The sequence below is a fragment of the Oxyura jamaicensis genome, chromosome 2 (assembly GCF_011077185.1).
Source record: "Oxyura jamaicensis isolate SHBP4307 breed ruddy duck chromosome 2, BPBGC_Ojam_1.0, whole genome shotgun sequence".
NCBI lineage: Eukaryota > Metazoa > Chordata > Aves > Anseriformes > Anatidae > Oxyura > Oxyura jamaicensis.
Window position 1 is genome coordinate 53,049,418 of NC_048894.1, and position 25,924 is coordinate 53,075,341.

At 51.1% G+C, this 25,924-nt stretch overlaps 1 protein-coding gene and 1 long non-coding RNA gene across 9 annotated transcripts in view; both read right to left on the minus strand.

Moving 5' to 3' along the window:
* Positions 1 to 2,670: 2,670 nt before the first annotated feature.
* ATXN1 (ataxin 1) overlaps positions 2,671 to 25,924 on the minus strand; it is a 210,325-nt gene continuing 187,071 nt past the window's right edge. For 7 of the 8 annotated variants that reach the window (XM_035316752.1, XM_035316746.1, XM_035316745.1 and 4 more), the window contains 2 exons: positions 13,594 to 15,628; positions 2,671 to 6,081 (listed from right to left, as the gene is read on the minus strand). In XM_035316752.1, coding sequence (XP_035172643.1) covers positions 5,551 to 6,081; positions 13,594 to 15,468 — 2,406 coding nt within the window. In that variant the 5' untranslated portion in view covers positions 15,469 to 15,628 and the 3' untranslated portion in view covers positions 2,671 to 5,550. The remainder of the gene's footprint in view (positions 6,082 to 13,593; positions 15,629 to 25,924) is intronic. The other variant, XM_035316749.1, reaches the window with a different exon arrangement.
* LOC118161428 lies at positions 6,089 to 7,543 on the minus strand. The gene is made up of 3 exons (XR_004748019.1): positions 7,410 to 7,543; positions 7,244 to 7,247; positions 6,089 to 6,963 (listed from the first exon to the last, which is right to left on the minus strand). It is a non-coding gene; the product is annotated as an uncharacterized LOC118161428 (long non-coding RNA).

Genomic DNA, 25,924 nt, shown 5'->3' on the forward strand with positions numbered 1-25,924 from the left:
ACAAATCAGATCATCTAGACATGACAATTTCTATATACAAAAAACATGTAACTTTCAACCTTTCTCTGCTTTTGTATTTAAAAACTTTTTTTTTTTTTTACAAACAAGGTATGAAACTCACTGTTCAAACAGAGCCATCTCTTTTTCAAACACTGAATGAATCATTCCAACATTCATTTTTCTTTTGTGCAATTTTTTAAAACATTACCTGTACTCCTCAATGTGAGTGCTTCAAAAAAAGTTTCTATTTTTAATAAGCTTCTCAAATTAGGTTTACATCAAAAAATATTCCCACAAGATATAGTGCTACAAGAAAAGATCCTATCAGTAAAGGTAACACATCTGAAGCGAGGTCGTCTATGTAAAAGAAATTGAACTCTGGAGTAGAGGTGTGCAACTTGTTTGGAATTTCCCTATCGACACAAAACACGACACTGTCCTCGGGACAGGAAACCACGTGGATGTGTAGGCTTGCAGAATTCACACGTATTTAGTCGTGTGCAAACTGACACTTCTGCCTGGCTGTGTGTGCACGTATGCAGATCTGCATCAACAAATTCTCGTTTTTCTGTTGTTTCAGGACTTTGGGGGCGGGGGGGGAGGTGGATAAACCAGAGAGAAGAAAATGACCGGCTGCACCCCAGCGACTCGGTCAGCCCCCTCGCTTTTCACATCAGCACTGGCCGGAGCCCCAGGCGGACTCTGCTGTTACCTGTGATGATGGGGAGGGAAGAACTGGAAGTTACCTGTACGAGTGCATGCCCCATTTCGCCATTATTTGGCGTTCATGGGATAGCAGAAGTGTTTCCACAGGCCACATCCCCCCGGGGCATCCCGCCCTGGTGAACCTGGACGAAACCCCAGGGTTTTCCAGCCACCCGAGTAAGGTCAGAGTCTGGCCCTAACCGAACCAGGCTTCAGTTTCACAAAGATTTATGCGCGTACTGCACAGACGGCTCCCGAGCCGCCCGGCTGCTTTCGCCAGCCAGCTCAGACCTCTCCGTGAGCACGCGCATAAGTGTTTGCAGAGCTGGGGCCCGGGGCGCACAGGACGCCGTGCCAAGAACCCCCTGTGAAATAACACTGTTAGTGTTTAAAATGAAGAGGATTTCTCTCCTTGATACAGACTGTTTTTTTTTTTTCAGCAGTTGCAAGTCTGAACAGAATTTCACCGTTTCCTTTTTAATAGTGGCAACACACTTTCAAGTGGAACAAATCTCTGCACAGAGTGAATTTTCATGCTAACCAACAGCTACAGTTCACGCTGCGCCTGCTGCTTTTGTATTGCGATCTACGTGCTATCTACAGAGTTAAACCATGAGATGCAGGAAATCCAAACTCGTCTGTAACATTGTACATCCCTACTCCAGAGCAGTAAAAGTGCTGCTTCTGGTCACATCAGTGTACCACACATATGCCAGCCCCATCCCTGAGTAAAAGGTGTGAAAAGTTTCTAAATGTTCCTTGATTTAGGGAAACGAGAGTAGTGATGTCACTTCCCCACGCCGAGAAAATGACGGAACGACAGGTCGAACGAAGCGACAGCGGGACGAAGGAATTGAAGGAATCAGAGGAACATCCTACCCAACCCCCCCCCACCCCGAGGTCTGGTTCGTCGGGGGAAAAAAATCCCACCAGCAACGTACAAAATCCTAAAGTAGGTCAACAGCAACTCCGATTTGGGTTTCAACTGCAGGACTTGAGGTAAGTGACATCAAACTCAAATTCCCCGTGATGTGGCCCAGACAAACTGAAACAATGCCTAAGTTAAACACTATAAGGAACAGTCATTTTATATATATAGATATATAGATAGATTAGATAGATAGATAGACAGATAGATATTTTTAGAAATCCCTATAAAGAGGTTCTCGTTTTATTTTCTTCGCCCTGACTAATTTCTTGGTGATTGTATGCATTTCATTGTAAACTAAACAGGCCTGCTACAAAAAAAGGAAGAAAAAGAAAAAAAAAAGGAAAGAAAAAGGAAAGAAAACAAAACAAAAAAAAAGAGACCGAACGAAAACGAGAGAAAGGGGAGCCGGGCCAGGCCACGCGTGGACGCCCAGATGCGGCTCGGCCCCGTCGGGCGGGCACGGAGCGAACAACGAGCGGCCCCACGGCCGCACGTGGCCCTGCGGGGGCTCACGTTGGCAAAATCCCCCCCTGGGAGACGTAAGGAACCCCAGAACTCCTCTCCTGGTGGTGGTGGTGACGGGGGAAACCCGGACTAGGCGCTTTTTATCTTCCTGGATCAAAGTTGTTATTTTTCTTACAGCGCGGAGGCCAGGGGCGTGCTTCTCGGCGACGCGAGGCTGAGGCGGGCCGCTTGCTGAACAGAACAAGGGCTGGTGTTTGCCAGGCCAAGGAACGCCCCCGAAACGCTTCTTTTTTATTTGGGGGGGCGAGAGGGTTCTTAATAGGAAGAAAAGGAAGGAAGGAAGAAAGAAACTATTCCAAGAGAACAGAAAGGGGAAACCAGAGGAGGGTATGAGATCTAGCTAACACCGCACGGGTGAGTCTACGTTGGCACGTAAAGTATTGCACATCCTACGAAAGCCAAAGCATGGAAAGGGATGATTGTTGGGAAAGAACCAGTTATTTCAGAATTCCTCAGTCTGAAATACAAGCACAGAACTAATACATTCCTATTGCTCAAAACGTATTTTTTTATTATTATTATTTTTTATTTTTTTTAGTGTTAGTTGAATAGATCCAGTCAGTTTAATAGCCCCTGCTTCCTTATTGACCGCGAATGTGACTGCGTATGGTTCTCTTTGAGATTTTTTTCCGAGCACGTGTGAATTACGGAAATAGTGGTACGAACGCGAACTAAAATCTGTAATTCTTTCTATTCCTTTACCATCAAAGCTGAAAAACAAAACAGGAAACAAAACAAAACAACAAATTGCAAGTGCCCTGAGCAGAGTATATGGAAGATTAAGCAACTTCTCTGAGCAGAAATATTAACAAATAAGCACTAACTAAGCAGTGTGACTGTGAGAAGAAACCCGCTCAGCCATTTGGTAGCCCGCTGAGAGGTTAATAAAATTCAAGGAAATTCAAGAAAAGTTTCAAGCTATTTTAAACGTATTTAAACTTTTTGGTGCACCCCAGAATATGGTATAAAAACAATTAGTTCTGGTGTGAGCTAAATTTCAAGTAACAAATAACAGAGTCAAAGCTGGGGTTTGGGGTTAACATTTCTTTTCTTAAATAAAAGCACTGTTTTTTAGGGGAGAGGGAAAATGATTTTACATAACTTTGTTCACTTTAGGTACTGCATTTCTAATCCAGAACTTTTATTTCCTTTTCTCCCTATCAGTACAGCTTCTTCAAAACTACCTGAAGGACGCGAACTCACCAACCAAAAGGAACGATGTGAATGCTTGAGCGCGTAGGGCCCGAGCTAAATCCCACTGACATCAATGAGATCCCTGTTGGCAGCAAGAGGCTTTGTAACTCAGACCTGAAGCACTTAGTACTCGCACCTCCCCGCGACTTTTCGGGAGGCTGGGTGCACAGCACCTCAAAGGATCCGGCCCTACCTGGGGAAACAAAAGACTGAACGGCGTGAATTTCCCCCCCTCCCCCCCCCGAACTTGTTTTGTACCAAACTCTTAAATCTAGTCTTTCGAATGGAAAACAATGCAATTAAAATAACAAATAATAATAATAATAAAATAACAATAGGTTTGTTTTAAAAACAAACAAACACCTTGCTTATGTATAGAAATGTTTCTTGTGGAAAACTCTCTCAGCAAGTCTGAAGACAAATTCTCAGAGCTGTCCCGGTAGGACCTGTGTTAGGTTCTGTGTGGCAGATACGGCAGAAAGACCGAAAATGAACTTTGAAAGGAACAATAACCCTATGAAATGGCCTAGAGCGTAGGCAGGTTAGTGAGTAATTGCTACATTTGTTTATGCTCTTTCAGACCCCCCCAACCCACAACATTATTAGGTAAAAACTGCAGGAATACCACACAAATGATAAACTCAAGATGTGCAAATTGCAAGATTCTTTAAAGTCCATCTTTTTTCAAAAACACTGGACAATGATTTTTTTTTTCTCTTTCCTTTTTCCTTTCTCTTTTTCTTTTATTATCTGTCAGCTCGCATATGCCTTTAACTCTTCCTCAAGCATTAAAGTTTAAAAAGTGCCTCCTATTAAGTAGTCCTTTGTGGACAATGACTGTCACATACTAGTTCAGTAATTCACATTCATCCCTTTGAAACCACATTGAAACTTTCAGCATCTTGCTTGTGAGAAAACTTTACATAGTTGCATGTAGTTACAGTGTTGAAGAGATTAATTTGTTTGCTGCTGCTGTTTTGCGAGCAGATTAAAGTGAGATACAGTACGTACTGAGTGTTAGACCAGGATGCTCAGCAATAAAGTGTGAACAGCATTTTAAGTGCTTAAAGACATTCTACGTTCATCTTCAACATCGGGTTCCTGTGTCACACTGAAATTTGAAAAAAGTGGCACGGGTTGTCCATAATCATGAACCAAAAACAGTACTAGAGTTAAAGACCAAGATCTGCAACCTAACCGCAAACAATGGATGCCTGTGATCTCAAAGGGGCAGTATGCGTCTCCCTCGTGGAAGCAAACGTCCATGGCGTTAACCCGATGGATTTGTCTAACACTGCACGGAAACAGGGCATGTCCAGCAAGCTGGAGGGCTCCCTGCGCACACCCACGCACGCCCACGCGCGCCCACCACGCCGCCGGAGGAGCCCGCGGGGTGAAAGGCGCAGAGGACAGCCGCCCCGTGTGTGTGTGTGGCCTCCCGGCACCGGACTGCACGAGCAAGCAGAAGGGAAATGGTGGTGTGGCAGTTGCTTCGTGAGTAAAAATCAGTGCAGTCTGACCCCATGGGGGGAAATATATATATACATACACACACACACACACATATATATATATACACACACACGCATATATATATACTGTAGAGCCTTGAGCGGGAGTTGGCTTATTGTTGACAACGTCAGAGACGGTCTGATCCTTTTCGGTAACATCTGCGGGTTGTGTCCTCAGCGTTCACCTGGGGCCAGAAAACCTCTTTGCGGTCCATCCTCGGGACGGGCGCACGCACACACACACCACGCGTGACACACACCTCTGCTACAGTTCCCTTCTCCTCACCTCCCCCCAGAAAAACTAGAACGGGAACCAAAACAAGGAAAAAAAAAAAAAAACACAAAAAAAATAACGACAAAAAGAAAAAAATCACAGCTGGACCCTGTCCTACACGAGGTGTTAGAAAACAGGAGCCACGACAACACATTCATTTCCACTAAGGGTGTGTGAAGCAGATACTGCCCCTTCTGTAGCTCTCAATAAACCTAGTCACTGACAAACACTTGTGGAAAAACATATGCACCAGTCTCCTGCATAATACCAGCTGCAACTATAACAACAAGGTTATAACATAAACCTAAAATAAGATGATAACATGTAAATACTGGGTTATTTAGTCTACAGTACAGTAATCTGGATAAAAATGACAAGGGATAGCCTAATTTCCTTTCCCCAAACAACTTTTACTTTCCTACATTGGATCGACCTTCAATGCAAATCTTAACCTCCTGAGGAATAAAAGAAGGCTTGGGAAGAGTCAAAGGTGGCTCCTCTTCTGATTTCTCTAGTTTTCGTGTTTCGGGGGCTGACCACCTCCTCTTCCTCGTTGCCGGGGGCTTGCTGGGTTCTGTTTTGGTGAGCAAAGGTGCTGCAGGCAATCCTATTTTGTCCGGAAACTTCAGTTCACCATTCTCAGCTAACATCTGTGCACTTCCCTGATTAATCCCATTTTCCTGCTCCGCATACCTGTGTCTACTTCCAGCTAGACTGTCATTCTTTGAATGCTTCAGCAAGATACTAGCTGAGTCCATGGGCTGGCCCTTTTTAATAGAGCCGTTCTTCAGGTTCTTGAGCGTAAGCGATATGCAGACATCCCCCACAGAGAGTTTGGAGCATGGCAAATCAAAGAGCTGGCTGGTTCTCTCGGGGCAGCAGGATGACCAGCCTTGTCCAAATACAAAAAAAGGGTATTCTACCAAGACCTCCACGCTGACCTGCAGGAAGAGAGACAACAGAAAGAGAGAGAGGGAGAGAGGAGAGAGCGTGAGATGATGCCTTTGCCCTGGGGCACGTGCGCAGCACCCAGCAGGCGCTGCTGGCGACAGCAGTGAGGCAGGAATTGTACAGGTGCCATTCGGTTCCTGCGAAGTCTGTGCATCGAGCACCAGACTTCACGCTCGTCCTTGTCAAATGGGTGTTAACAGACTCTGAGCTCAGCACTTCTTAGCACAAAACCTCAACAGGAATCGATCTTTACCTCCACCCAACTGTTCAGAGAGACCTAACAGGCAAAACAGCTTTGGCATCCGACAAACTCTGCTCCCCGCCGTACCCTTGCAGTACCTCGAGCCTGACACCCAGGCCTAAAGGCACTTGGCAGCCAGAGGACGGCTCCCCGACTCTGGCTTCTGCTCCCAGTTCTGACACGCGATTTCCCAAATGACCACGGGAACGCCACCTCCCCTTGCCGACCTCTGCACATGTCAGTGCATACTTACCAGCATGCTGAAGATGTCAAATTACAGGGGAAGGCCACGGGTACGTACAAAGCTGTGTCTGTAACAGCAGCAGGCACGAACCCACCTTCCCCACGCAGTCCTGTGACCCCGAGCAGTTTGTCCCCTTCTCCCACCTACTCCTCCAGAAGCCTCTGACGGTGGGCCTTGAGGACCTGACACCACAAGCACCTAAATACCCATTTATGTGCACAGCCTCTGCCTGCAGGATCAAACAGTGGATGTGGGTTCCTGACTCACAACCTACAGGACTGAGCCCTTCTGCCACGGCACTGTCGGGGCAGGAAATTCTGACTCATACTTTCAAAAACTTGGCACATGTTTTTAACATGCTGTGTGCAACTCTGGTGAGATCTGCAGCTCTAAGAGGAAGGCTTACCCTTAGGCCGGGTACCGCTTTCTGGGCCCGAGAGCCCTGTGTCCTCTGCAGGTCATCTCAGGCATGGGCAGGATCCTGCTCGGATCGCCGAACACCGACTTGGTGAGGCCAAAGGGCAAGAGCACACCCAAACGACACGATACGTGCCCATCTCCTGCCCAAGCCACTCAGCATGCACAGAGCATGCCGGCTGTCTGGGGAGCCTTCCCTCCGTAGCAGCACGGATTCGTTTGAAAGGAACATCACAGCAGGCTTGCAAACCCCTCTCTCGCCCTTGGAAGTGAATAATGATGTCATATCAAGCCTTTCAACAGTAAGGAACAGAAGTGGCTGAAGACACAGACTGTGTACTCCTGTGTTCAACCACCTTTATTCATAATGTTAACAGCATGAATCTTGGGATGAAGTTGCATGGCCTGGCTGGCACAAGAGGCTGGACCCAACGACCCCCACAAAGGCTCCTTCTGGAAGTTCCTTTCTTTCTGATAAGGATACTGATTCCTTGGTGTGTTTCATACCAAGGCATCCTGAGGACCCCTGGTTAGCAGGGGGCAGTACAGCAGCACCCAGGAGCCCTGCCACCTTCCTGTCAGTGCTGCTGCAAGCAGGGCCCCTGGCAGCTCCCTTTGGACCCCAGCAGCTCCACATGCACTGTGGGCAGGGGGGCTGGATTAGGGATGTCCCACAGCGCAGGGACAGAGGCTCCAGGACGAGGAAACCAAAGATTCCCAACAGATTTTGACTGCTATTTCAGCTGGTTAAGCCCACACCATGTCCTAGCAGACAACTGCAGCTCCTGAGACAGCCGAAAAAACCCAACCCTAAAACATCAATAAATACACGCTACATACTCGTACGGTCAGGCTAGTGAATAACACTTTATCTATTCTTTTGACACTCCAGCTGCCCAGCAGAGTAAGCCACTCGATGAGGAATTCCAAAAGCAGTATCTCAGAGGCACAAAACATCCTCCTGCTCCCCAGAGTAAATCATGAAGTCCTGTCACTTCATGTTGCTGGAGGATCTCTCTAAATCCTCCAGTGCCCAGACCTGCAGAAATCCTTGCCCCAAGTTTGTGATCCTGTTCCACACATACATACCTCAGTAAGGGGTCTGACTAGGAGAGGCGGTGGATGTGTAGTATCTTTTATGGACTTACCATAGAATCGTATCACAGAATGGCCTGGGTTGAAAAGGACCTGTAAGGTCATCTAGTTTCACCCCCCCTGATCTGGGCAGGGTTGCCAACCACTAGAGCAGGCTGCCCAGAGCCACATCCAGCCTGGCCCTGAATGCCTCCGGGGATGGGGCATCCACAGCCTGCTCCAGTGCCCCACCACCCTCACAGTCTACCAGTTTGAAATGGATTCCCTCACTGATTATCAAGCACTGCTTTAGCTAGCTGCTGCTGGATTCAGCTAAATTGGGATTTTAACATAACCATTCTCCACAGTCAGTAGCAGAAAGTTCAGTAAAAACCCTTCTGTAACACTTTCTCCTGACCACTGCATTAAAATAAGAAAAGTTAATTTTAAAAGCTCCCTCCTCCAGCATCTTGGCATGACTGTTGCAGGAAACGAAGAAAGATGAAACTTGTTTCTGTGCCTTTCTAACTATTAAGACAATAAAGGCAGAAACCAAAACGCCGGTCCCTTTCAAGCACACCGGGCTCTACTGCAAAGCTACTGCTTTATTTCAATTTTTGAACAATGACTAATGAAAGCAGCCAAAACGTCTCATTGCAGTCACTGCATACCTGTAACTTTCTATATCCCTGTATCACGTCATTTCTCAGCCAAACTCAGCAGGCAAGGAAGGCAATTCAGAGTGCTCAGGAAGTGCATGCTGGAGCTGAACACCCACGACACATGCTGGAAGAGCTGCTGCAACCAACATGAGGAGCACTAAAGGAGAAGGTGCCTAACAGAAGCAGCAATGTTAAGTATATTCTAACAAAGGTAAACATACGTTTTTCTTGTTGGTGTTTTTCTCTCTGACATTATTAGAATGTGATGACACCAGGAGCGAGCGGTGGGTTGAGAACAAATTATAGGAAGTCGTTCATGGAAACGATGTGGGATGAAGCGGTGGCACTCTGGCTGCAGAAGGCCTTGTTGTGGGTGCCAAGAGGTTCCTCAAGTCAAGGAGACCCTGCCTGACAGCACATCCCCAACAGCAGGGGTACGAGCAGCTGTGGGGAAACACCGACCTGCAGAGGCACCTCTGACTGTCCGGAGATGTGGGGGGGTGTGAAATCCCGCTGGTTTGAAAGGGTACGTGACCTTTCCTCCTCCACTAAGGCATGAATCCCTCCTGACACGGGGCAGTTAGGGAGGAAGCTTCTGAGATTTATGGCACTTGCTGTCCACCGTGAAGAAAATTTTGCTTAGGAAGAGTGTATGGCTCTGGATGTGTATCTGAGCTGTACAGAGACAACAGCTCCTCATTTTCCCACCACTCCAAACAACACCTGCCCTCACTAGAGTTTATCTCCTCTGAGACGACTACGGGGTTGCAGGCAGCAGCACCTCTGGCCACAGGGACCCGGCATGGGTGGGGTGACACGGGAGTTGTCATGAAGCCTTCAGCATCCCACCAGGGCTGCATCTGGCCCAGCTTCAGCGCACTGTCACTGCGAAAAGCGGTGCTTCAAGGTCAGTGGCCATGGCTCTGCCCAGCTACGTGATCCCACCACTGGGAAACTCCATTTCTCAAGGGCAGCCATCTCTGCCTGCCAGACCACTGGCTGGTGAGCTTATCACGAGCCCTTATCTGCTTACTGCATTCCCAGAACTCAGTAACACACGTCTGAACACAGAATACAGCTTCCCTGTCGTTCAGAGGAGTAAGGACTTACTGCCCCCATGGCCTGGGAACAAAGATACGGGGATCACGTGAGAGGAAGGCAGGGAGAGATCTCCATCTGCAACAGTGAACACAGTCAACATCTCTCTTTCTGTGTCTGTTACGGTGCCAAAGGTAATGAAAAGGAGGGAGCTGAGCAAAATAACTAATGACTGGTTTGTGTGCATGTGGAGATATAAATGGAAAACTAGATGTTAGTCTAAAAAGCATATGCACTGAACTGGCACGGCTGCTAACTAGATGGTCTTACAGAGCTTCTCCATCTCTAATGTCTACGGCTCTGTTTTTAAAATAAAAGCAAAGTTATAACCTGCACGTTCGTCTTTCTTTTTAAAGCTGTACTTTAGAAATTAGTGGGAGCTGAAGCTCAGGGATCAAAGCAAGCATTTCAGAGAACTACTTTTGCATCTCCTGTGGGTTTTGACCTTAACAGAAACGGACGTGAATTGCCAGCTTCCGCTTGTTCCTGGCAGCAAAAGAAAGGACAGGTAATAACGATGTACGTGTTATTACAAGAATAATATGTTGAATTGCAAAGAGGTTCAGATCCATAGGGTTTTTTTAGGCAACTTGAATTCAGAGGAATAACCGCTGAACTTTGGGTTCTCATCCATTTGATACTCGTTTCACTTCTTACTCACCCACAGCAGGGATGCCATGAAGCGGAAACCTAGCTTCCCTCAGGGGCTAAGGGCAGTTATTTCACAGCAAAGGAATACAGCTTTAGGTGGGTTAATTGTCTCCTGGTTTTACGTGCCTGGAAGAGGGCTGGATTTGCAAGGTGACTGGAAGAGGGGGGAAGGTGGGAGGATGACCTCTTTCTGCCTTAGCACTGTGCTGGGGAGGAGCAGCTGTGGGCTTGCAGTTACGTGATACAATAGCAGCCGCATGGTGCCTCCCTACGTGTGCGTTGTGTACGCTCAGCTAAAAATAACCTCCTACCTTTGTCCCTCAGTTGGTGTGGAAATTAGCTAGTGCTTGCATAGAGTCTGAAAATACGAAATCATCGATGCTATAATGACTTCCCAGAGATCACCGGGAGGAGCATGTAAGGGAACCGGAGCTAATGATAACAGCGCTATTTCTGTATGGCACTAACTCGTCACAGCTCACGTTCCCTTGACAGTGCCATTCGGGAAGCTCCCTCCTTCCAGAAGCGTATCTGCAGCTGGGACCTAGTTATGGTAAAACATTTTGCGAGGCCGACCTACACGTGTACGTATGTTCCCTCTGGATGTGGGAGTCAGTGCGTAAGTGTAGCGGTACCACTGAGCCTCTGCCCTAAGCTGTGAGATGAAATACCATTCTTTCGAGGGGAAGACTAAGCCCCCTTCACAGGGGCAGTTTTCTAATGAGTAGAGACGGCCACATGCCTGCTGATAGGGCTAAATGCTTCCGTACAGCCACGCTGGGCCAAGGGTGAGGTCAGCGGTGACTTCACCCACGCAGAAATGATCTCCCTCTCTCTGAGCAAGTGAGGGAAAACCGGCAGAGCAGTCCCTGCCATGCAGGCACACAGCTGATCCGGGAAGAGACCCAAGTCCTGGAATCCGCAGGAAACCTAAATTAAACCCTCGCGCTAATCATATCTCTACGTGACTCTCCCTCGGTTCTGGAAGCATCCCCTGTGGGAAACACAGCTGGGGAGTATTTCGGCTGCGATGATGTCAGCCCGCTCCTGATAGGCTTCTGCATAAGGTGCCACTTGGCTGGGTGAGACCGGTGTGCGGGTTTGTGCAGCCTCGGGCTCGGCGTGCTTTCTGCCAGAGGATGGCACTCCACCCCTTGCAAAGGCGCTCTTCCCAGCACGCAGCACCTCAGCACCTCGGCTGTGCTGACAGATCTGCGAACGAGACATGACACAAACGCTACCTGCTAATTTGTACCTCTTCTGCCGGCGCAGAGACCGGCGGTCTGGCTGCAGGGAGAGCAAGGAGAGCAGGGGACAAATCGCAGAGGGGAGACTGCTACTTTTTGAAATCTCATTATTCAAGGCACTGGGGCAAATTAGAGTAACTGGTTCTGACCCAAGGACAGTTCGTCTAATCACGGGGCCTGCAACGCACAAGCTGTCCCTGGCAGCACCAAAATACCATTCTGCAGCGTTGAAGAAGTCCTGTCTTTCTCCTGAAAACACCAGCGACACGACATCTAGGTATGTATGTGTCCACGTACGCATGTATCTGTCTGTTGTGCAGATGGCACGTGCACATCTACGAACAAAACCACACAGGGAACCTGCATATTTGACATGAGTGAGAGGACGTGGCGCACGTAGTCACTGCCAGGTAGGCGCAGTTTGGGAAGGAAGGGACACAGACCGCTGTGGCTGTATGATTTTCTTGTGTGACTTGCTCCTCTGTGCCGTACCTGTTTGTTTTTCTTCTCCAAACCGTCAGCCTAGGGTGCTTCACTGTATCTGTACACTTCAGCTCCTCTCCCCCTCTCTCTCCCTCTGGTTCTCCATCACTGAGGGTGCTGCCTGATGGCTGCAAATGCTGCAGCTGTATTTCAAACCAAACTGAGAACACTTATGACGTTATTTCAGATGAATACCTCTAGGAACCACGCTGCTACCTGGTATATCTGCCCCTGCCTCAGTAGGAAATAATCTAAATTGCTCAGAAAATGGACAGCAATAGGATAATGCTTTATGATCAGTACAATCTTAACCTAAAAGTATCTTTGGAAAGTTACAGGATTTTTTTTCCTACAGTGAGAAACAAAGGTCAGAAGCACAGCCTGACCAGCCACCTAGATGGTTTTCCTTCCCAAATTTCCCTGGAACAGACAGTTTATGTGAGCTGCACAGTGTTTAAACCACTCACAACTAAAGCCTCAGTAAAACTCTGAAGTGTTTCAGTAACTTACGTGTGAGTGGACGCATTCCCGGACAGCTCCAAGCTGCCTCCAGGCCATGGAAATTCACAACCTCGCAGCCTACCTATTGCTCAAGGGTAGGATTTGCGCTGAATCTAGCCCAAGCTTTCTGGGGTGGAAGGTCAAAATCACCTACAAGAATGCAAAATATATCCTCTCATACAGCTTAACCCATTTTGCATTTGAATAAGAAAGCATGAAGATTGTGTAATTTCTCCTATGGTTCTCCAGCTATAAAGCACAGCAGGATTTATTCCAAAATGCAAAATCCTAACCAGGCAATGAAGACCTTCGGCTAGGCCAGCGGGTGGAAGAAGATCCAGCTCTTTGCCTTGGCTCTGACAATAACACACTGTGTGACCTTACTCCAGCAAATCCGGTTTGCCCCCTAGTCTCGGGATGTTTCTGCATGATGCCAGGACTGTTATTTTTCCACCGTGTGCTTCTACAGGGTTGGATGCAGACAGGCTGGGGCCTCGGGGTGCTAGCACAGCGCAGGTAAGGAACAGGGGCATTGCCTTGAGTTCTGCAATATGGCTCTGTGCTCATCATTCCCAGTGAGTACGTAAATGTTTCCCCTGGACTGGTGAGGGCACTGAGCACAGTCCCATAGCAGTTCAACCTGGACGTAAGAAAAGAGGGCAGCCTGGTCCCCCAGGAAGACCAGCTTTACATCCAGGAGGCCACACTAGTCATCGGTGTGCCCCTGGCAGCTCCAGCAACAGTGCCAGACAGCCGTTTTTTGGACCCACGTCAGTCTCACGGGTGGGTGTGAACGATGAGAAACTAACCCCAGGCAGACCCGAAGCGACTGGACCGCACCGAGGTGCCCCCCGCTGCCCCCCGCTACCACGTGTCGCTATTACCTGTGCGCGATGCTCTCCAACCGCAAACTGTATCACAGCAATGCCTGGGTTATGGCTGTCTTCGATCCTCTCCACAGTGCTGGAGTCTATTTTCAGGTCATTGCTAATTTCCGCGCTCTGAATGAAGTCTTCTGTTTTCAAGTCCTCTACTTTCTTCAGCTCCCCGTTGGCCAGCTGAATGATTGACCCCTTCATGAAGTAGGGGGGCAGCGTGGGGGGAGCCGCAGCGGGGGAGGCGATGGACTGCACCACGGGGAGGTGGATCTGCGCCTGCACCATGGTGGCCTGGTAGGCGGGCTGGGTGGTGTGGGGCTCGGCGCTGAAAGCCTCGCTCTTGGGGACGGCGGTGGTGACAAATGTGTGAGGCACTGCTGCGAACTGGGGAGACGAGGTGACTATCGCCGGCGCGACGCCTGACGGCTCGACATCGGCGCTGCCGACCGGTATGAGCAGGGGCTGCGTGCCGGGGATCACCAGGTGCTGGGGCAGCCCCCCGGGGTACCCCAGCGCTTGCTGCTGGCCGCTCAGGTAGCCGATCACCGGCGGCTGGGTCCCGGCGTAGAAGGCCGTCGCCGGCAGCCCGACGGGGAGCTGCTCGGAGGCGCTGTGGGTCGTCTGGATGACGGTGTGGGGGGACAGCGTGGCCACCGCCTTCACCCCCTCGTGGCCCAGGGCCTGCTGCGGGGACAAAGCGTAGGAGCGGTGGGCCGGCTTTCCTAGGTGCAAGCTTCCCTTGTCGTTGAGGGCTGAGGGAGAGGTCTCTCGGTTGGTGGCCTGCTGCACCTCCATGTCCGCCGTCGGCGTGCTGCTGTTGGGGACCACCATGACGGAGGCTCGGACCCCTGAGGAATCCCGGGCGCCGTACTCGGCGGGGCCTGAGTGCACCACCACGTGCCTGGTCTCGTAATGGTGAGGAGCTGGTTTATTGCCTGCTTTGACTAGACCCATGTCGGCAGAGGGCGAAATGCCGTACCTCCGGCTCTTCTCTATCTCGCCGTTCAGTACCTCCTTGGCCTGCATCGCCTGCAGCCGGCCGCTCTCGGGCTTCTTGGGGGCGTCCCTCGTGACGAAGTGCGAGGTGTCGCTGTACTGCACCACCACTTGGGAGGAAGGGCCGAGGGTGAGCGTGTGGGGGATCACTGTCTGGTGGGGGTGCAGGGGGACCGGGATGGTTGGAGGAGAGACGTTTCTGACCGCGCTCTGGGGAGAGCTGGAGATGTGGACGTACTGGTTCTGCTGGGCGGGCGGAGGAGACCCCGCAGCGATCAGCCCGGGCGTCCTAACCAGGTGCGGCTCGACTTTGTGCCCCTGCTGGCTTAAGCCGCTCATGCTGGCCAGCAAAGTGGAATAAGCCTCCAGCTGGGAGCGCTGGGATGGAGTGGTTGCGACAGCCGTGGCCGCCGCCACGGCGCCGGTTGCCGAATTGGCGGTCGGGGAGATCAGCTGCGAGGGGATGAACCCGGCGTATGGTCCGCTGTACTGGGGCCCGACGAACTGGAACGTGTGCTGCAGGTGCGTGTACTGCACGGGGGAGACGGGGGTCCCGGACTGGGAGAGCGCGGGCGAGTACACGGTGGGAAGCGTGGTGGGGGCCGGCACGGACCTGGGCGCGCTGGGCGGGGAATAGTCCAGCCCCGCCGCCGGCGGCTTGTGCAAACCCTGCTGCAAGCCCACCTCCGCCGACGTCCCCCCGGGCCTGTGCCTGGCCCCCAGGCCGCTCTGGCCGCCGGGCGTGCTGGGGAGCCATGCTAGGTTGTCCGCGCGGTGGTTGTCGTTCGGCAGGACCGGCTTCACCTCCGAAGGCAGGCTGGTGGCGGGGATCTCTCGCTTCTTGGGCGGCAGGCATTCATTGCTCCGCTCTTGGTTGGATTTCATCTTTCGCCGTCCCCCCTCCACTGTGCTTGCTTCACTGTCTGGCTGGCTCTGATTTCAGTCTGATAAACGGAAAGTCACATTTGATTTCTGCAAGGGATCCAGTGACTTCATGAGGAATCATCTCCCTGTGAGCACGATCCTCCGACAGCTCCTCTGGACTCTGCAACGAGAGGGTGGGCGAGGGAGGGGGGAAATCACACCGTCAGCACCGGGAAATGGGAACAAACAAGCCGACACCCCGAACCAGCAACCGAGAAAGAGGAAAAAAAGGCTGGAAAAACAAAAACAGTTGGGCATTGCTGCTCTCATGTCAAGGAGCAGCAGACAGCTGCACTGCACACAGCAGCTAAAATCCTGGGCACGTCCACGAGCACATCATGAAAGCGATTAAAACCGTAGGCAAGTCAGAAACCCTCTGACCATAAGGTGTCAGATTTAGCAGCAAGCACTTAGGGGCTTGCCCACAATGTCTCGTGAGCTTGCTTTCTTCCTTCTGTCAGGAAACCCCTTCATGTCTCCAAGGTCCCTCCTTCCACCCTCACCTTCCCCTGCAACAACAGGGTCACCTTCACCCCCCGCGTCCTAAAAAGCCCGGGAGCGCGGCGTGACCTCCCGCACACACACACAATATTTGCATTAGCAGCCAGCAGCTGCACGTGGAGTGGAGGGAAGGTGGGTTACTGCCGAGCCTTCTAACCCCTTCGTGTCACACCAGCCAGGGCTGTGGATACAGCTTCCGCCCCCCACTCTCCCCCCATGCCACAGCTGGCTACGGGCACACGCAACCAGCCCAGCCATGAGCCGCGGCTACGCCATCTATTTACAGCAGCAGCGCAAAGCCAAAGGTGGCTCTGAGCCAGATTTTTAACTTCTCCTTTATATGTTCATTTTTTTAACTCGGTGATTTGAAATCCCTCTGCCCCTGACACCTCACAGCCAGGTGCCTGGGTGGGGAGATGCCCTGTTGTGCCGCAAGCTGCCCCGCCACAGTGCTGGTGGCATTTCCAGCGCTGGCTGGATCCGACCACTGGGTTTTTCAGCAACTGCTGACCAGGGAGGCTGTGGGGAGCATGCAGGCAGCACCAGGATGCTCCAGGGAAGGAGCGGGTAAAGCCCTGCTTCCCAGCAGGCCCAGTGCTGAGCTCACTTGGCCCCGGGGACACCTCATTTATAGCACTTGGGAAAGCACGTTTGGGTCTTCCTAATCCAAATCGGGAGCCCCTACCACAGTAAAAGCTCAGGGGGTGTTAAGGGGCTGGGGCAAAACTGTCTCTCTGCTCTGCATCGCTTAGCTCGGTGACTCCGGCCATCCCAAGTCAACGGGAGCAACAAAGCCAGGCCCTAACTCCCGCTGTCTGCTAAGGAAAATACTGTAACTGAATCACATCGCGCTTTGAAAGAAAACCTGAAAGTGCTCCCCGACCTGCCCGAAACCAGGAGCTCCTGCCTTGCCCGGCCTCACAACAAACTTTATGGAAGGCGAAGTTCTTCCCACTCGCTGTCCAGCCACCGCTTTCCCCCCATGCTTCTGGCTGCTCTGAAAGACCAGCGAGCGTGGGCGCTTACAAGCCCTGCGCCTCACGCACAGCAGGAATTCCTGCAAGAAAAGCGTGCGTTACATGAAAGAAAAAGGGAGAAAGAACTAGGAGTGAGTGGATGGGAAAGAAGGTGGAAACGGGATACAAGCCACTTTAAAGTACTGATAGTTATCTTATGGCAAGTAATATTCCTTTGGGGGGTTTCTTTCCCTATTGCCTCACTTCTAATGAACAATAAGCCTGATGTTTATACGTGCACGCAGTGCTTTGAAGACATATTAAGCAAAGATTAAACCTGTCTTTAAGAGCATTCTTTACATTTGTGGTCCTCCAAGCTGCCATAATCCAACAAGTCTAAGGCATTTAATGGTCTGATACAATCGGCCTTAAGTGAATTATTCCATTCCCTATAAACTGATAAACAGTAACCAAACACCAACAGCCACGCAGACCCTACAAAAACAGTTTGTTGTTTTTCCTTCACCAACTGCACAGCTGCCACGAATTAGCGCTGGACTGTTAAGCAGAGAAAAACCAGCACACCCATCAGCTGCAGCTTTGGGCAAAGGCTGCTTAAAGGACCCAACGTTTTGGGGCAGATTCTCTGGCTTTTTGGCCAGGGGGAGGATGAAAGGAAGTCTCCCTGAACTCGGGGGCAGCCTCCAAAGAACAAGGCCCAGCGACACCTCAAGCATGGCCCTGACCCACCGGCGCCGCCGGGCAAGGGCAGCCAGGAGACCGGGGGGGCCCTGCGATCCGCACGGGTCTTCCCCCTCCTCCTCCTCCTCGCAGTTGCTCGCCGTGTCTTGGCAACAGCTAAAATTATTATCTTACACATGACTTACGGGTTTTTATTTTTAAGCCCGACTAAAAATAAAATCGCCGAGCTCACATTTGCGCAGTCATCCTTAGTTAAGTTTAGCTCACTGTAGTCTTCTGCCCTGGGCGGTCGGCTCTGGCAGATAAGCCGGCAGCTGCTGGCCGGGGCACTCGCACCGCTCCCTCGCACCGGCCGCGGGCGCTGCGAGGGGAAAACGGGGATGTGGGATGGGGGCAGGGCGCTGGCCCAAAACAGCGAGCGTCCACACATCGCACACCGCAGCTGGAAGGGGGCTTGTGTGCGGGACCGGGCAGGGCCAGCCCCTGCTGGTGCAATGGGCAGAGCGGACTCCCCCACACCCCGTCGTTCCAAAAGCCCGAGGCCATCGGCCTGAGCTTCCCCACATGAAAATCACTGGTGTGCTGCTGTACGAAACCCGGCGAGGTTTCACTTTGTGGGAGCTCAAGTGAAGGTTTTGTTCTGCTAAATAGGATTGAACCACTGAGTTTTGGGTAGCCTCCAAAGGCAAAGCTAGCAGTCCTCAAAAATACCACACGCTAAATCTTTTTCATTTTTTTTTTCCTTTTGTTAATATTTCTTATGGCTCTCTTCAGCATCACCGGCAACAAAAGGGCCACCCAAAATCTCCCGGAGAGCACAGGAGGAATGAACAAGCTTAATGGAGACAGAGGAGGAGACGGCAGGAGAGCGGTGAAGGCTGCCCCACTTTTCCAAGCCCGAGTACTTCACGGTTAGACTTTGAACTCCAGCAGACATAGGACTGGATTTGCAGAGATGCAAATATGCGGCAAAAAACAGCCTATTTCTGCTCCAAGACTTAGAGCGAAATGGTAATTTTTCAGCATAATTCAGGTTCCCGCAGCAGGGCTGATTTTGCTGGGCAAGCACTGAAAGGCGGACGCGCCGGAGCGTCAGAGGCAAGAGGTACAAGGCACGGTTAAACCGCTCTCTGCTGGTTGCCCTAGAAAGATGAACGCCCGCCTTCCGAGGTGCGGGGCACAGCTTATCATTTGTATGTTGCTTGTTTTTTTTTTTTGATCCGAGCAATTTTTCCGAGTCTGGAGATCTCCTTTCTCTTTAACTCCAGAGCTGTCGATCGCGATTCGCAAGATACTCAGAACAGCAGCAAACACTGGGTGATTTTTTCTCTGTAGGCGCTCTGTAGGCGCGTGCCACACAAGCGCGTGCGTGCGTGCGCGCGTAATTACGGCTAGGAAGGTAAAGGGGACAGAGAGATCAGGGACAGCAGCTGGACTTTGGTATCTCTGGCAGCTCGTACACAGGGAACATTGCTAAAGTGTCTGGACAGCCAGTGTCCACTGGCAGCCTGCCCACACTCAAATTCCTGGAAAGGCTTAAGGCAGAAAAATAATCACTTGGAGGAGTCACCATCTGGGTTTGCTCTGGTCCCGCAGGGATTGCTCACCAGAGCTCAGGATGTGCATTTTTCATGCAAAGCTCCGGCATGCCTCTGCAAGGCACTTTAAAACTCACTACGTCTCCCAGAACGCTGTTTTCCTATTTATTTCATCTAACAAATTTAAAACTCATGAGAGGATGCTGGGTTATAGCCTGAAGGGCTGACCTTAGCTATCCGGAGCTCATTTAACAAAGGTAAAACCAGCAACGAAGGTAAAACCAGCAATAAAGGTAAAACCAGCAATAAAGGTAAAACCAGCGCCTCCCTCCACGCCGTAGCCTCCTGCCGCGTCCCACCACCCAGACCTGAGCCAGGAGGCTGGGGCCAGTCCCGCTGTCACTGCCCTCAGCCATCAGGCACCTTTCACCATCCCACTGTCTGGCCGGGTTTTAGGTCTCTAGAAGACCTTCAGGTCCCCCATCTGGTGATCCCTCACGTCCCGGCAGCAGCAAGCAGTCACACAGCCGTTTGCCACTGGGCAGCCGGCACGCTCACTGTGATTGCCGGAGTTTAGCTTGTGCTTTCCAGCTCCAGGTATGACTAGCAATTTCCCGCACTCGGCAAAAAACTGGGTCTCCTCTCTGTCAGGCAGCACTGCCCCGCCTGGCAGGTTTACATCAATGAAAGATTCAAAGCGTACACCCAACAAGTAATCCTTTGAATCGCACCTGACACGCAGCTCTGTGCCTGGTGTGCTACCGGGGGGGATCGGGCTCACGCTCCTGCCTCGCGGCGCCTGCCCATCGTGCCGTGCCACGCTGAGCAGGTGACTTCAGCATCAGCGGCTATCGGCGGAGGGGGAAGGCACTGCATCCCCTCCTCTCCCAGGAGCCTGGCATCTGCAGGATCAGGTTCACGGGGATTAGGAGGCAGGCACATTGAACCCTGCAGCTGCATTCGGCTCTCAGATCTGTATGCCAGCTTCCCCCGGCTCCACGGCCCGTCCTCTGCCAGCTACACATCCATGGCTGTAACCGCTGTGGGTTTCATTAGCCCTGCCGTGTGCACGCCAACAGCAGCTAGAGGAGTTTATTGTCCGATCCCACCGATTTCACGCTTCCCTGGCAGATTTCCCAGGAGGGCCAACTGCGGAGCGCCATTAATAGGACACATGAAAACCTCTAATAAAGGCTGAAATTCTCTTCCCAACACCTGAAGGATTCCCCATCAACGCTGCATCTGCAAGACAGCTTGTCCACCGCGGGGCGAGCGCTTATTACGCTTCTGGGAATCCGCCACAGCAAATGGCTACAGGTTTTTGCAGCGTGAGCAGAGCTATTTTGCACATCCCTCCTCTCCCTCCAGACAATATAAAGAGCAACTGATATAAGCAAACCTCAACCAGCGGATCACTGAAGGTGAGGTGCCAGTGGCTTGGCATTCCCTTAAATTTTATGAAGCAAGTATGATGCGTGAGTTGAGAGAAGCGGGTACAGGAGAAAAAAATGGTAATAGTACTTTATTCCCTGTATCACCCCAAAAAGTTATGAGCAGAGGGCAGTCCTCCTCTTCCAGCACGCTCCACAGGTGCCAGGCATCCCGGCGCCCAGCATGAGCTGCAGGGATGGCAGCGGGAGGCAAGGAAGCATTCGCTCCTCGAGCCACGAGCCGAGCCCGCAGCAGGGCTGCTGCCAGAAGGCTGCATTCACACGCTGCCCCACAGAAATCCCCTGCCTCGTACAGCCAAACCCTGGCTTCAAACACCATGAGTCAGGCCCCTCTCCTCGCCCCTGAGACACACGATACTGGCTTACATGCAGCAGATTTCTTAAAATGATAAAGGTGGAGGGTTTTTTTGCCTTTTCTTCATTTTTTTTTTTTCAGCTTGCCCTTCTGCTGTGTGAGGCCTTTCGGTCTCAAGGTCTCTGGCTTCTCCCTGCAACCCACAAGACCAGAAACTTGCTTTTTTAGCTAAACGTGGAATTTCCCATCTGATCATCTGACATCAGGGACTGGAGTTTTGTGAGCCGGCGTCAGCTATCTGGGGGCTACCGATGCAACCTGAGGAAGCTGATTATAGAGCAACTTCTTCGAGGGTGAAGCCCTGGACTCCACAGCTCTCTGCTGCTCGGGAGGAAGGAGAAGGATTTACGTGCTGCAAAAGGGCCCAGGTCCTGGGTCGGAGCCACGCGTGCAAGTGTGCACAGGGTGGCTTTCTCTTTTAGAAAGTACACCGAGCGCACATCGGTCAACCCCACGGCGAGCACCTGATCTGCAGGAAGGCAGCGCCCGCCCTGCACACCCCAGTGCTGAGCAGACGCGTTGACACCCACGTGCCCCAGCAGGAGACGTGCACCCCACCTACGGCCCTCCACAAGGGGCAGATGCTGCTCACAGCCTCCACTTCCCCGCACGGCACCGCCTGCCGCCAGCTGCAGGACGTCAGATTTGAAGGACCGGCCCTGCTGATATTGCACAAGAAAAGCCTTCACTCTTACACCAATCCCCCAGAGGCATTTCTGCAGCTTACATGAGCGAACAGAGTTCATTTATAAGCTAGTATAATACAGAAATTACTTTGTTGATGTTTTTCATTTATCTGAAATGTGCCCAGCTACAATGGCAGCTGCCTACACGATTTTCCATTGAAAATTTCACGAGTGACTATAAATGTAGCAACACCCACTCGCCACTCGTTTTAACTTGTGACAGAAACTGTCATGCCTGTAGGAACACATTTGCACCGCGGGTATGTCACACAGGTCTCGTTCCATGTGGCTTAAAACCACCCCTCTTTCACGTACGCGGCCGAACAAATGAGGAAGACGCCTGGCTTTGTTTCCAGGAGGGCTGACCGCAATCCCCATGAAAAACAATGGGTCCCGGGGGCATTCCCACCCCTTTGAAGGTGCAGCCAGCAACAGCAGCACGCACCAGCCAGCCCAAGCAGCCTTTCTGCAGCTGAGCACGTGTGCTGGTGGGGAGGGACGCGCTCTCGAGCCGGGCTAGTAACGGGGCAGCGTGAGAGCTCGGCTCCGAGAGCAGCCCGGGAAGGTCATCCTTCACGGGAAGTCCTTCCTGCAGATTGCTCCGCGGGTAGCTTCTATACGCCGGCAAATGAGCTGCAATTAGGCCACTTGTAAAACGCTCAAGATGAATTCGTGTTAAATTCCCCTTGAAATGGATTCCGGCACCTCTCCTTGCAGGCTTCACTCAGCAACGCTGGAACTGCAAGCGATTTTATACGAGTCCTTGCTCACGGCCCAGGCAAACACTGGGTGCCTCGCCGAATCAGGATCACTGACCATTACATCTGACTCAACTAAATGCCAGCAGCTCACCCACAGCCCTGAGGCGTGCTATGGAAGATGAGAGCAACTTCAGCATCCCATTCATCTGTTCTTTTTTTCCTCTAATTAACTCATTTTTCTTCTTAATTCAGAGTCAGTTCCACGTGGGGATGCCCTACAGCATGACCCACGCTGGCCCAGCACGGGCCCTCAAGCTGGCCATGTGACCATCCGAGGGCACAGCACACGTACAAATGCACGCAGGCGAAACACAAAAAAGGCAAACCGACCCATTCCACACCCTCTCTTCCCACACAACGCCTGTCCTGGACCGGCAGCCCCCAGCACCGGGAGAGGAGTTCACGGTGACTTTGTGGCAAGTCTGGGAAGGGCACGTTCTGCCGCCAAACGACTCCTTCCCGTTCCGTGGGCAGAAAGGCAGGCGGATAAAATAAACCGGGCACAGAGAGCCAAATTCATCACCAGCGGCGCTTAGCTGAGCCCAGCGCAGCGAGGGTGAGATGGCCCCGGCTGTTCTCCCTGACAAGACAGAGCAGAAAAACCATTAAAAGAAAATGAAATAATGCGGGTTTATAACAACATAGCAGGATACGCAGTCACAGGCTCCAGTTGCAATTAAAAAAAAAACATTCCAACTACAAATGCAAATCAGCATTGCTCTCAAGCAGGGAACGCTGACAAATGAAGGCGGTGTGCTAACATGCAGTGCCAGTACTCTTAATTTAAGTATGTGAGAAACAAAGGTATGTACCATCCGGGACTGCCAGGAGGAGCTTGCTTCAAACAGCAAACAAAAAGAACTGGAAGGATTTAAAAATGACTTTTCTTACAAAAAGCAGATACAAGAAAACCTTTTGCTCCCCTTTTCCCAGCCAACCGAAGAAGGGCAAAAAAAAAATCACACGACTCCCATCAAGGTTATTTATATAGGAGTTTTGAACTCAGGAACTAAAAGAATTCCTCCGTCGGACATATGGGTCCAGTGAATCACAGCTCGGACGGCCGAGCAGACCGCCTGTAGCAGCCACAAGGACGCTTTCGCACCGCTGCCGTCTCTTCCGTGAAAGCGCCTCAGCCATCTGCCCCTGGAAGTCCGAGGTGCAAAGACAAGTGACTCCCCGACACCAGTGAAATGGACAAAAGGATGACTAGCTACCTGCAGCTGGTTTCAATCGAAAAGCCGGGTAATTATTGCAGCCCTCTCCTGCGGCTCATATGGAGCGCAGCATGGAACTGCGAAGCGTTATGCAAGTCTAATGCGCTGCCAGATCTCTGAGAGCACTCGGCAGCCAAGTCACTCCCTCCCACCATTGCCTCAGCTTCATTAACTTAATCAGGTATTCATTCATTCATTCACTCATTCATTCAAAAGAAAAAAATATTTTTTTTTTTCACTAAACCTGGCAAATAGCCAGTGCCATGCACGCAGGGAGCACGCTCACAGCAGCCACCGGGGCCGGAAGAAGAAGGGTGACCTGGCATTTGTCACGTCGTGCGAGGAGGCGCGAGGTTTGCGCGGAGCCTGGGTGCAGGAGGACCTTTGCCACAACCTCCCCAAAAGCACCGAGGGCTCGGGGGCTGCACTGGGGGCAGATGCTGGCTGCGGAGAGCGTGGGATTGAGAGCAGCCCTGAAAGTCAGTGCAGCCAGCAAGCAGAGGAGTAGAGTACTTCCCCAGAGCAACGGGCTGGTTAATTGATTTGGTTATTTAGGGGAATAAAATAGGAATCGTGGCAGGATCAACTCAACTCATTTTGCTGTAAGGATCCTACCCTTTCTTTTGCAAATACCACATATGTTGCACGGCTTAATCCAAGCAGAAGGGAACAAAGCAGAAAAGAAACTGAAGAAACCAACAAAAAAATAAAGAAAAAGAAAAGGAAGAGGGGAAGCATCACACAACCGGTGTTAAGAGCAATTGGTAATGGAAATCTGTTTGCCCCCCCTGTCTGTACACGTAGACTTCCCACGAGCCTCTAGCATTCAAGCACCAAATAAGAATCCCCTCCCTTGCACAGCCCTTGCACTTGTTTTTCTTACCCTTACATGCAAGTTTGCAAGGAACGTTATTTCTTCCCTCTAGCTGTCATCAGAGTGCCTTTCACTGCATTTTTTTTCCAGCAAGCTACAAGAAAGCTGCTTTATGAGTATTCCAAAAAGCAGGCCTTGAGAGTCAGCGCTGACTTGCTGTGAAGAGTTTCACTTGGTGAGCCAGGCTGGGCATTAAGGGAAGGGGAGAGGTGTTACATTTCCCACAGAGCAAGCTGAGCAGCAGCGTGAAAGCAGTCAGCATCTCTCCCCCACCTCGTCCTGCCCTCTGTAAGCAAATGCAGGATGGCAGGTTGCTCTGAGCAAGCCCGTAACTGCAACATGGAAGCACGCAGCGCTGCAGCTATTTCACGTTACTATGTACGGTTGTGTAATAATGAAAGCTATAGACCCTGGTGCAAACCCTCAGCCACACACACCTGGATGACATCCCCCAGGAACATCTCTGTTCCCCGCCTTCCTCCGGAGGCACAAAGCAGACCTCACAACCCTCCAGTCACTGTTATCACAGAAGGAGGGCACAGACCCCCCCAGTAACTGTTCGGCTGTTTCTTCTCTAGCTAACATCAAAGCCCCTAGCTCTCTTCAGACAGAATCACACGGAACATCTTCCAGGCCCACTGCTACAACCCGTGATGCAAACAGCAAACCAGACATGCCAGCACAGACTCTGGAAAGAGCGATGAATGTAAGCCTACTGCTTAGCTAGACGTCTGCAGCTCAGATGCACTTCAGTGAAGGCCCCATACCATCACCCATTATTCTGACCCCAGCTCTTGGATCCTTTCCTGAATTTCTCTGGAGGCATATGTACTGAAGAGGATCGAAGTATCAGCTTCCTGGGAACCAGCCATTGCCTGCTAGAGAGGCTGAAAGCAAACGAATGCTGTGCATTGCAGCAGTACTAACTAGAAAACAAAACCTATTCCAGTTGCCTCCACTGAATTAAAGGAATTGCAAAGGAGAAAGAGATTAAAAGGTGTCTGAAGGTGATATTCTTCTTTCCCTTAGTCCCTGGTCTTTGGTAGGACAGGCATGTAGGACATCAGCCAAAGTACTCCACATGCAAGTCAGCCTCCTTCAGCAGTAGTTCCATCTTCAGCTAAGGGCCTCTGCATTAGCCAAGAACTTAAACACTGTGTCTTTCATTACCTTGTCCCTACTTCTAATTGTTCTCCAAACAGGGTCCAAAGCCTGGAGGTTCCTCCTGATCTTTCCCTTACTTCCCTTCACATGCCTCCCCGACACAACGTCATTCAAGAGACAACGCGACTCTTTTCTCCTCTGCCCATGCTACTCATCTTAGTTTCCTCTCTGCCTCTTAGGCAGCTGCTCAAGCCTTCAAGAAACTCCCCTTT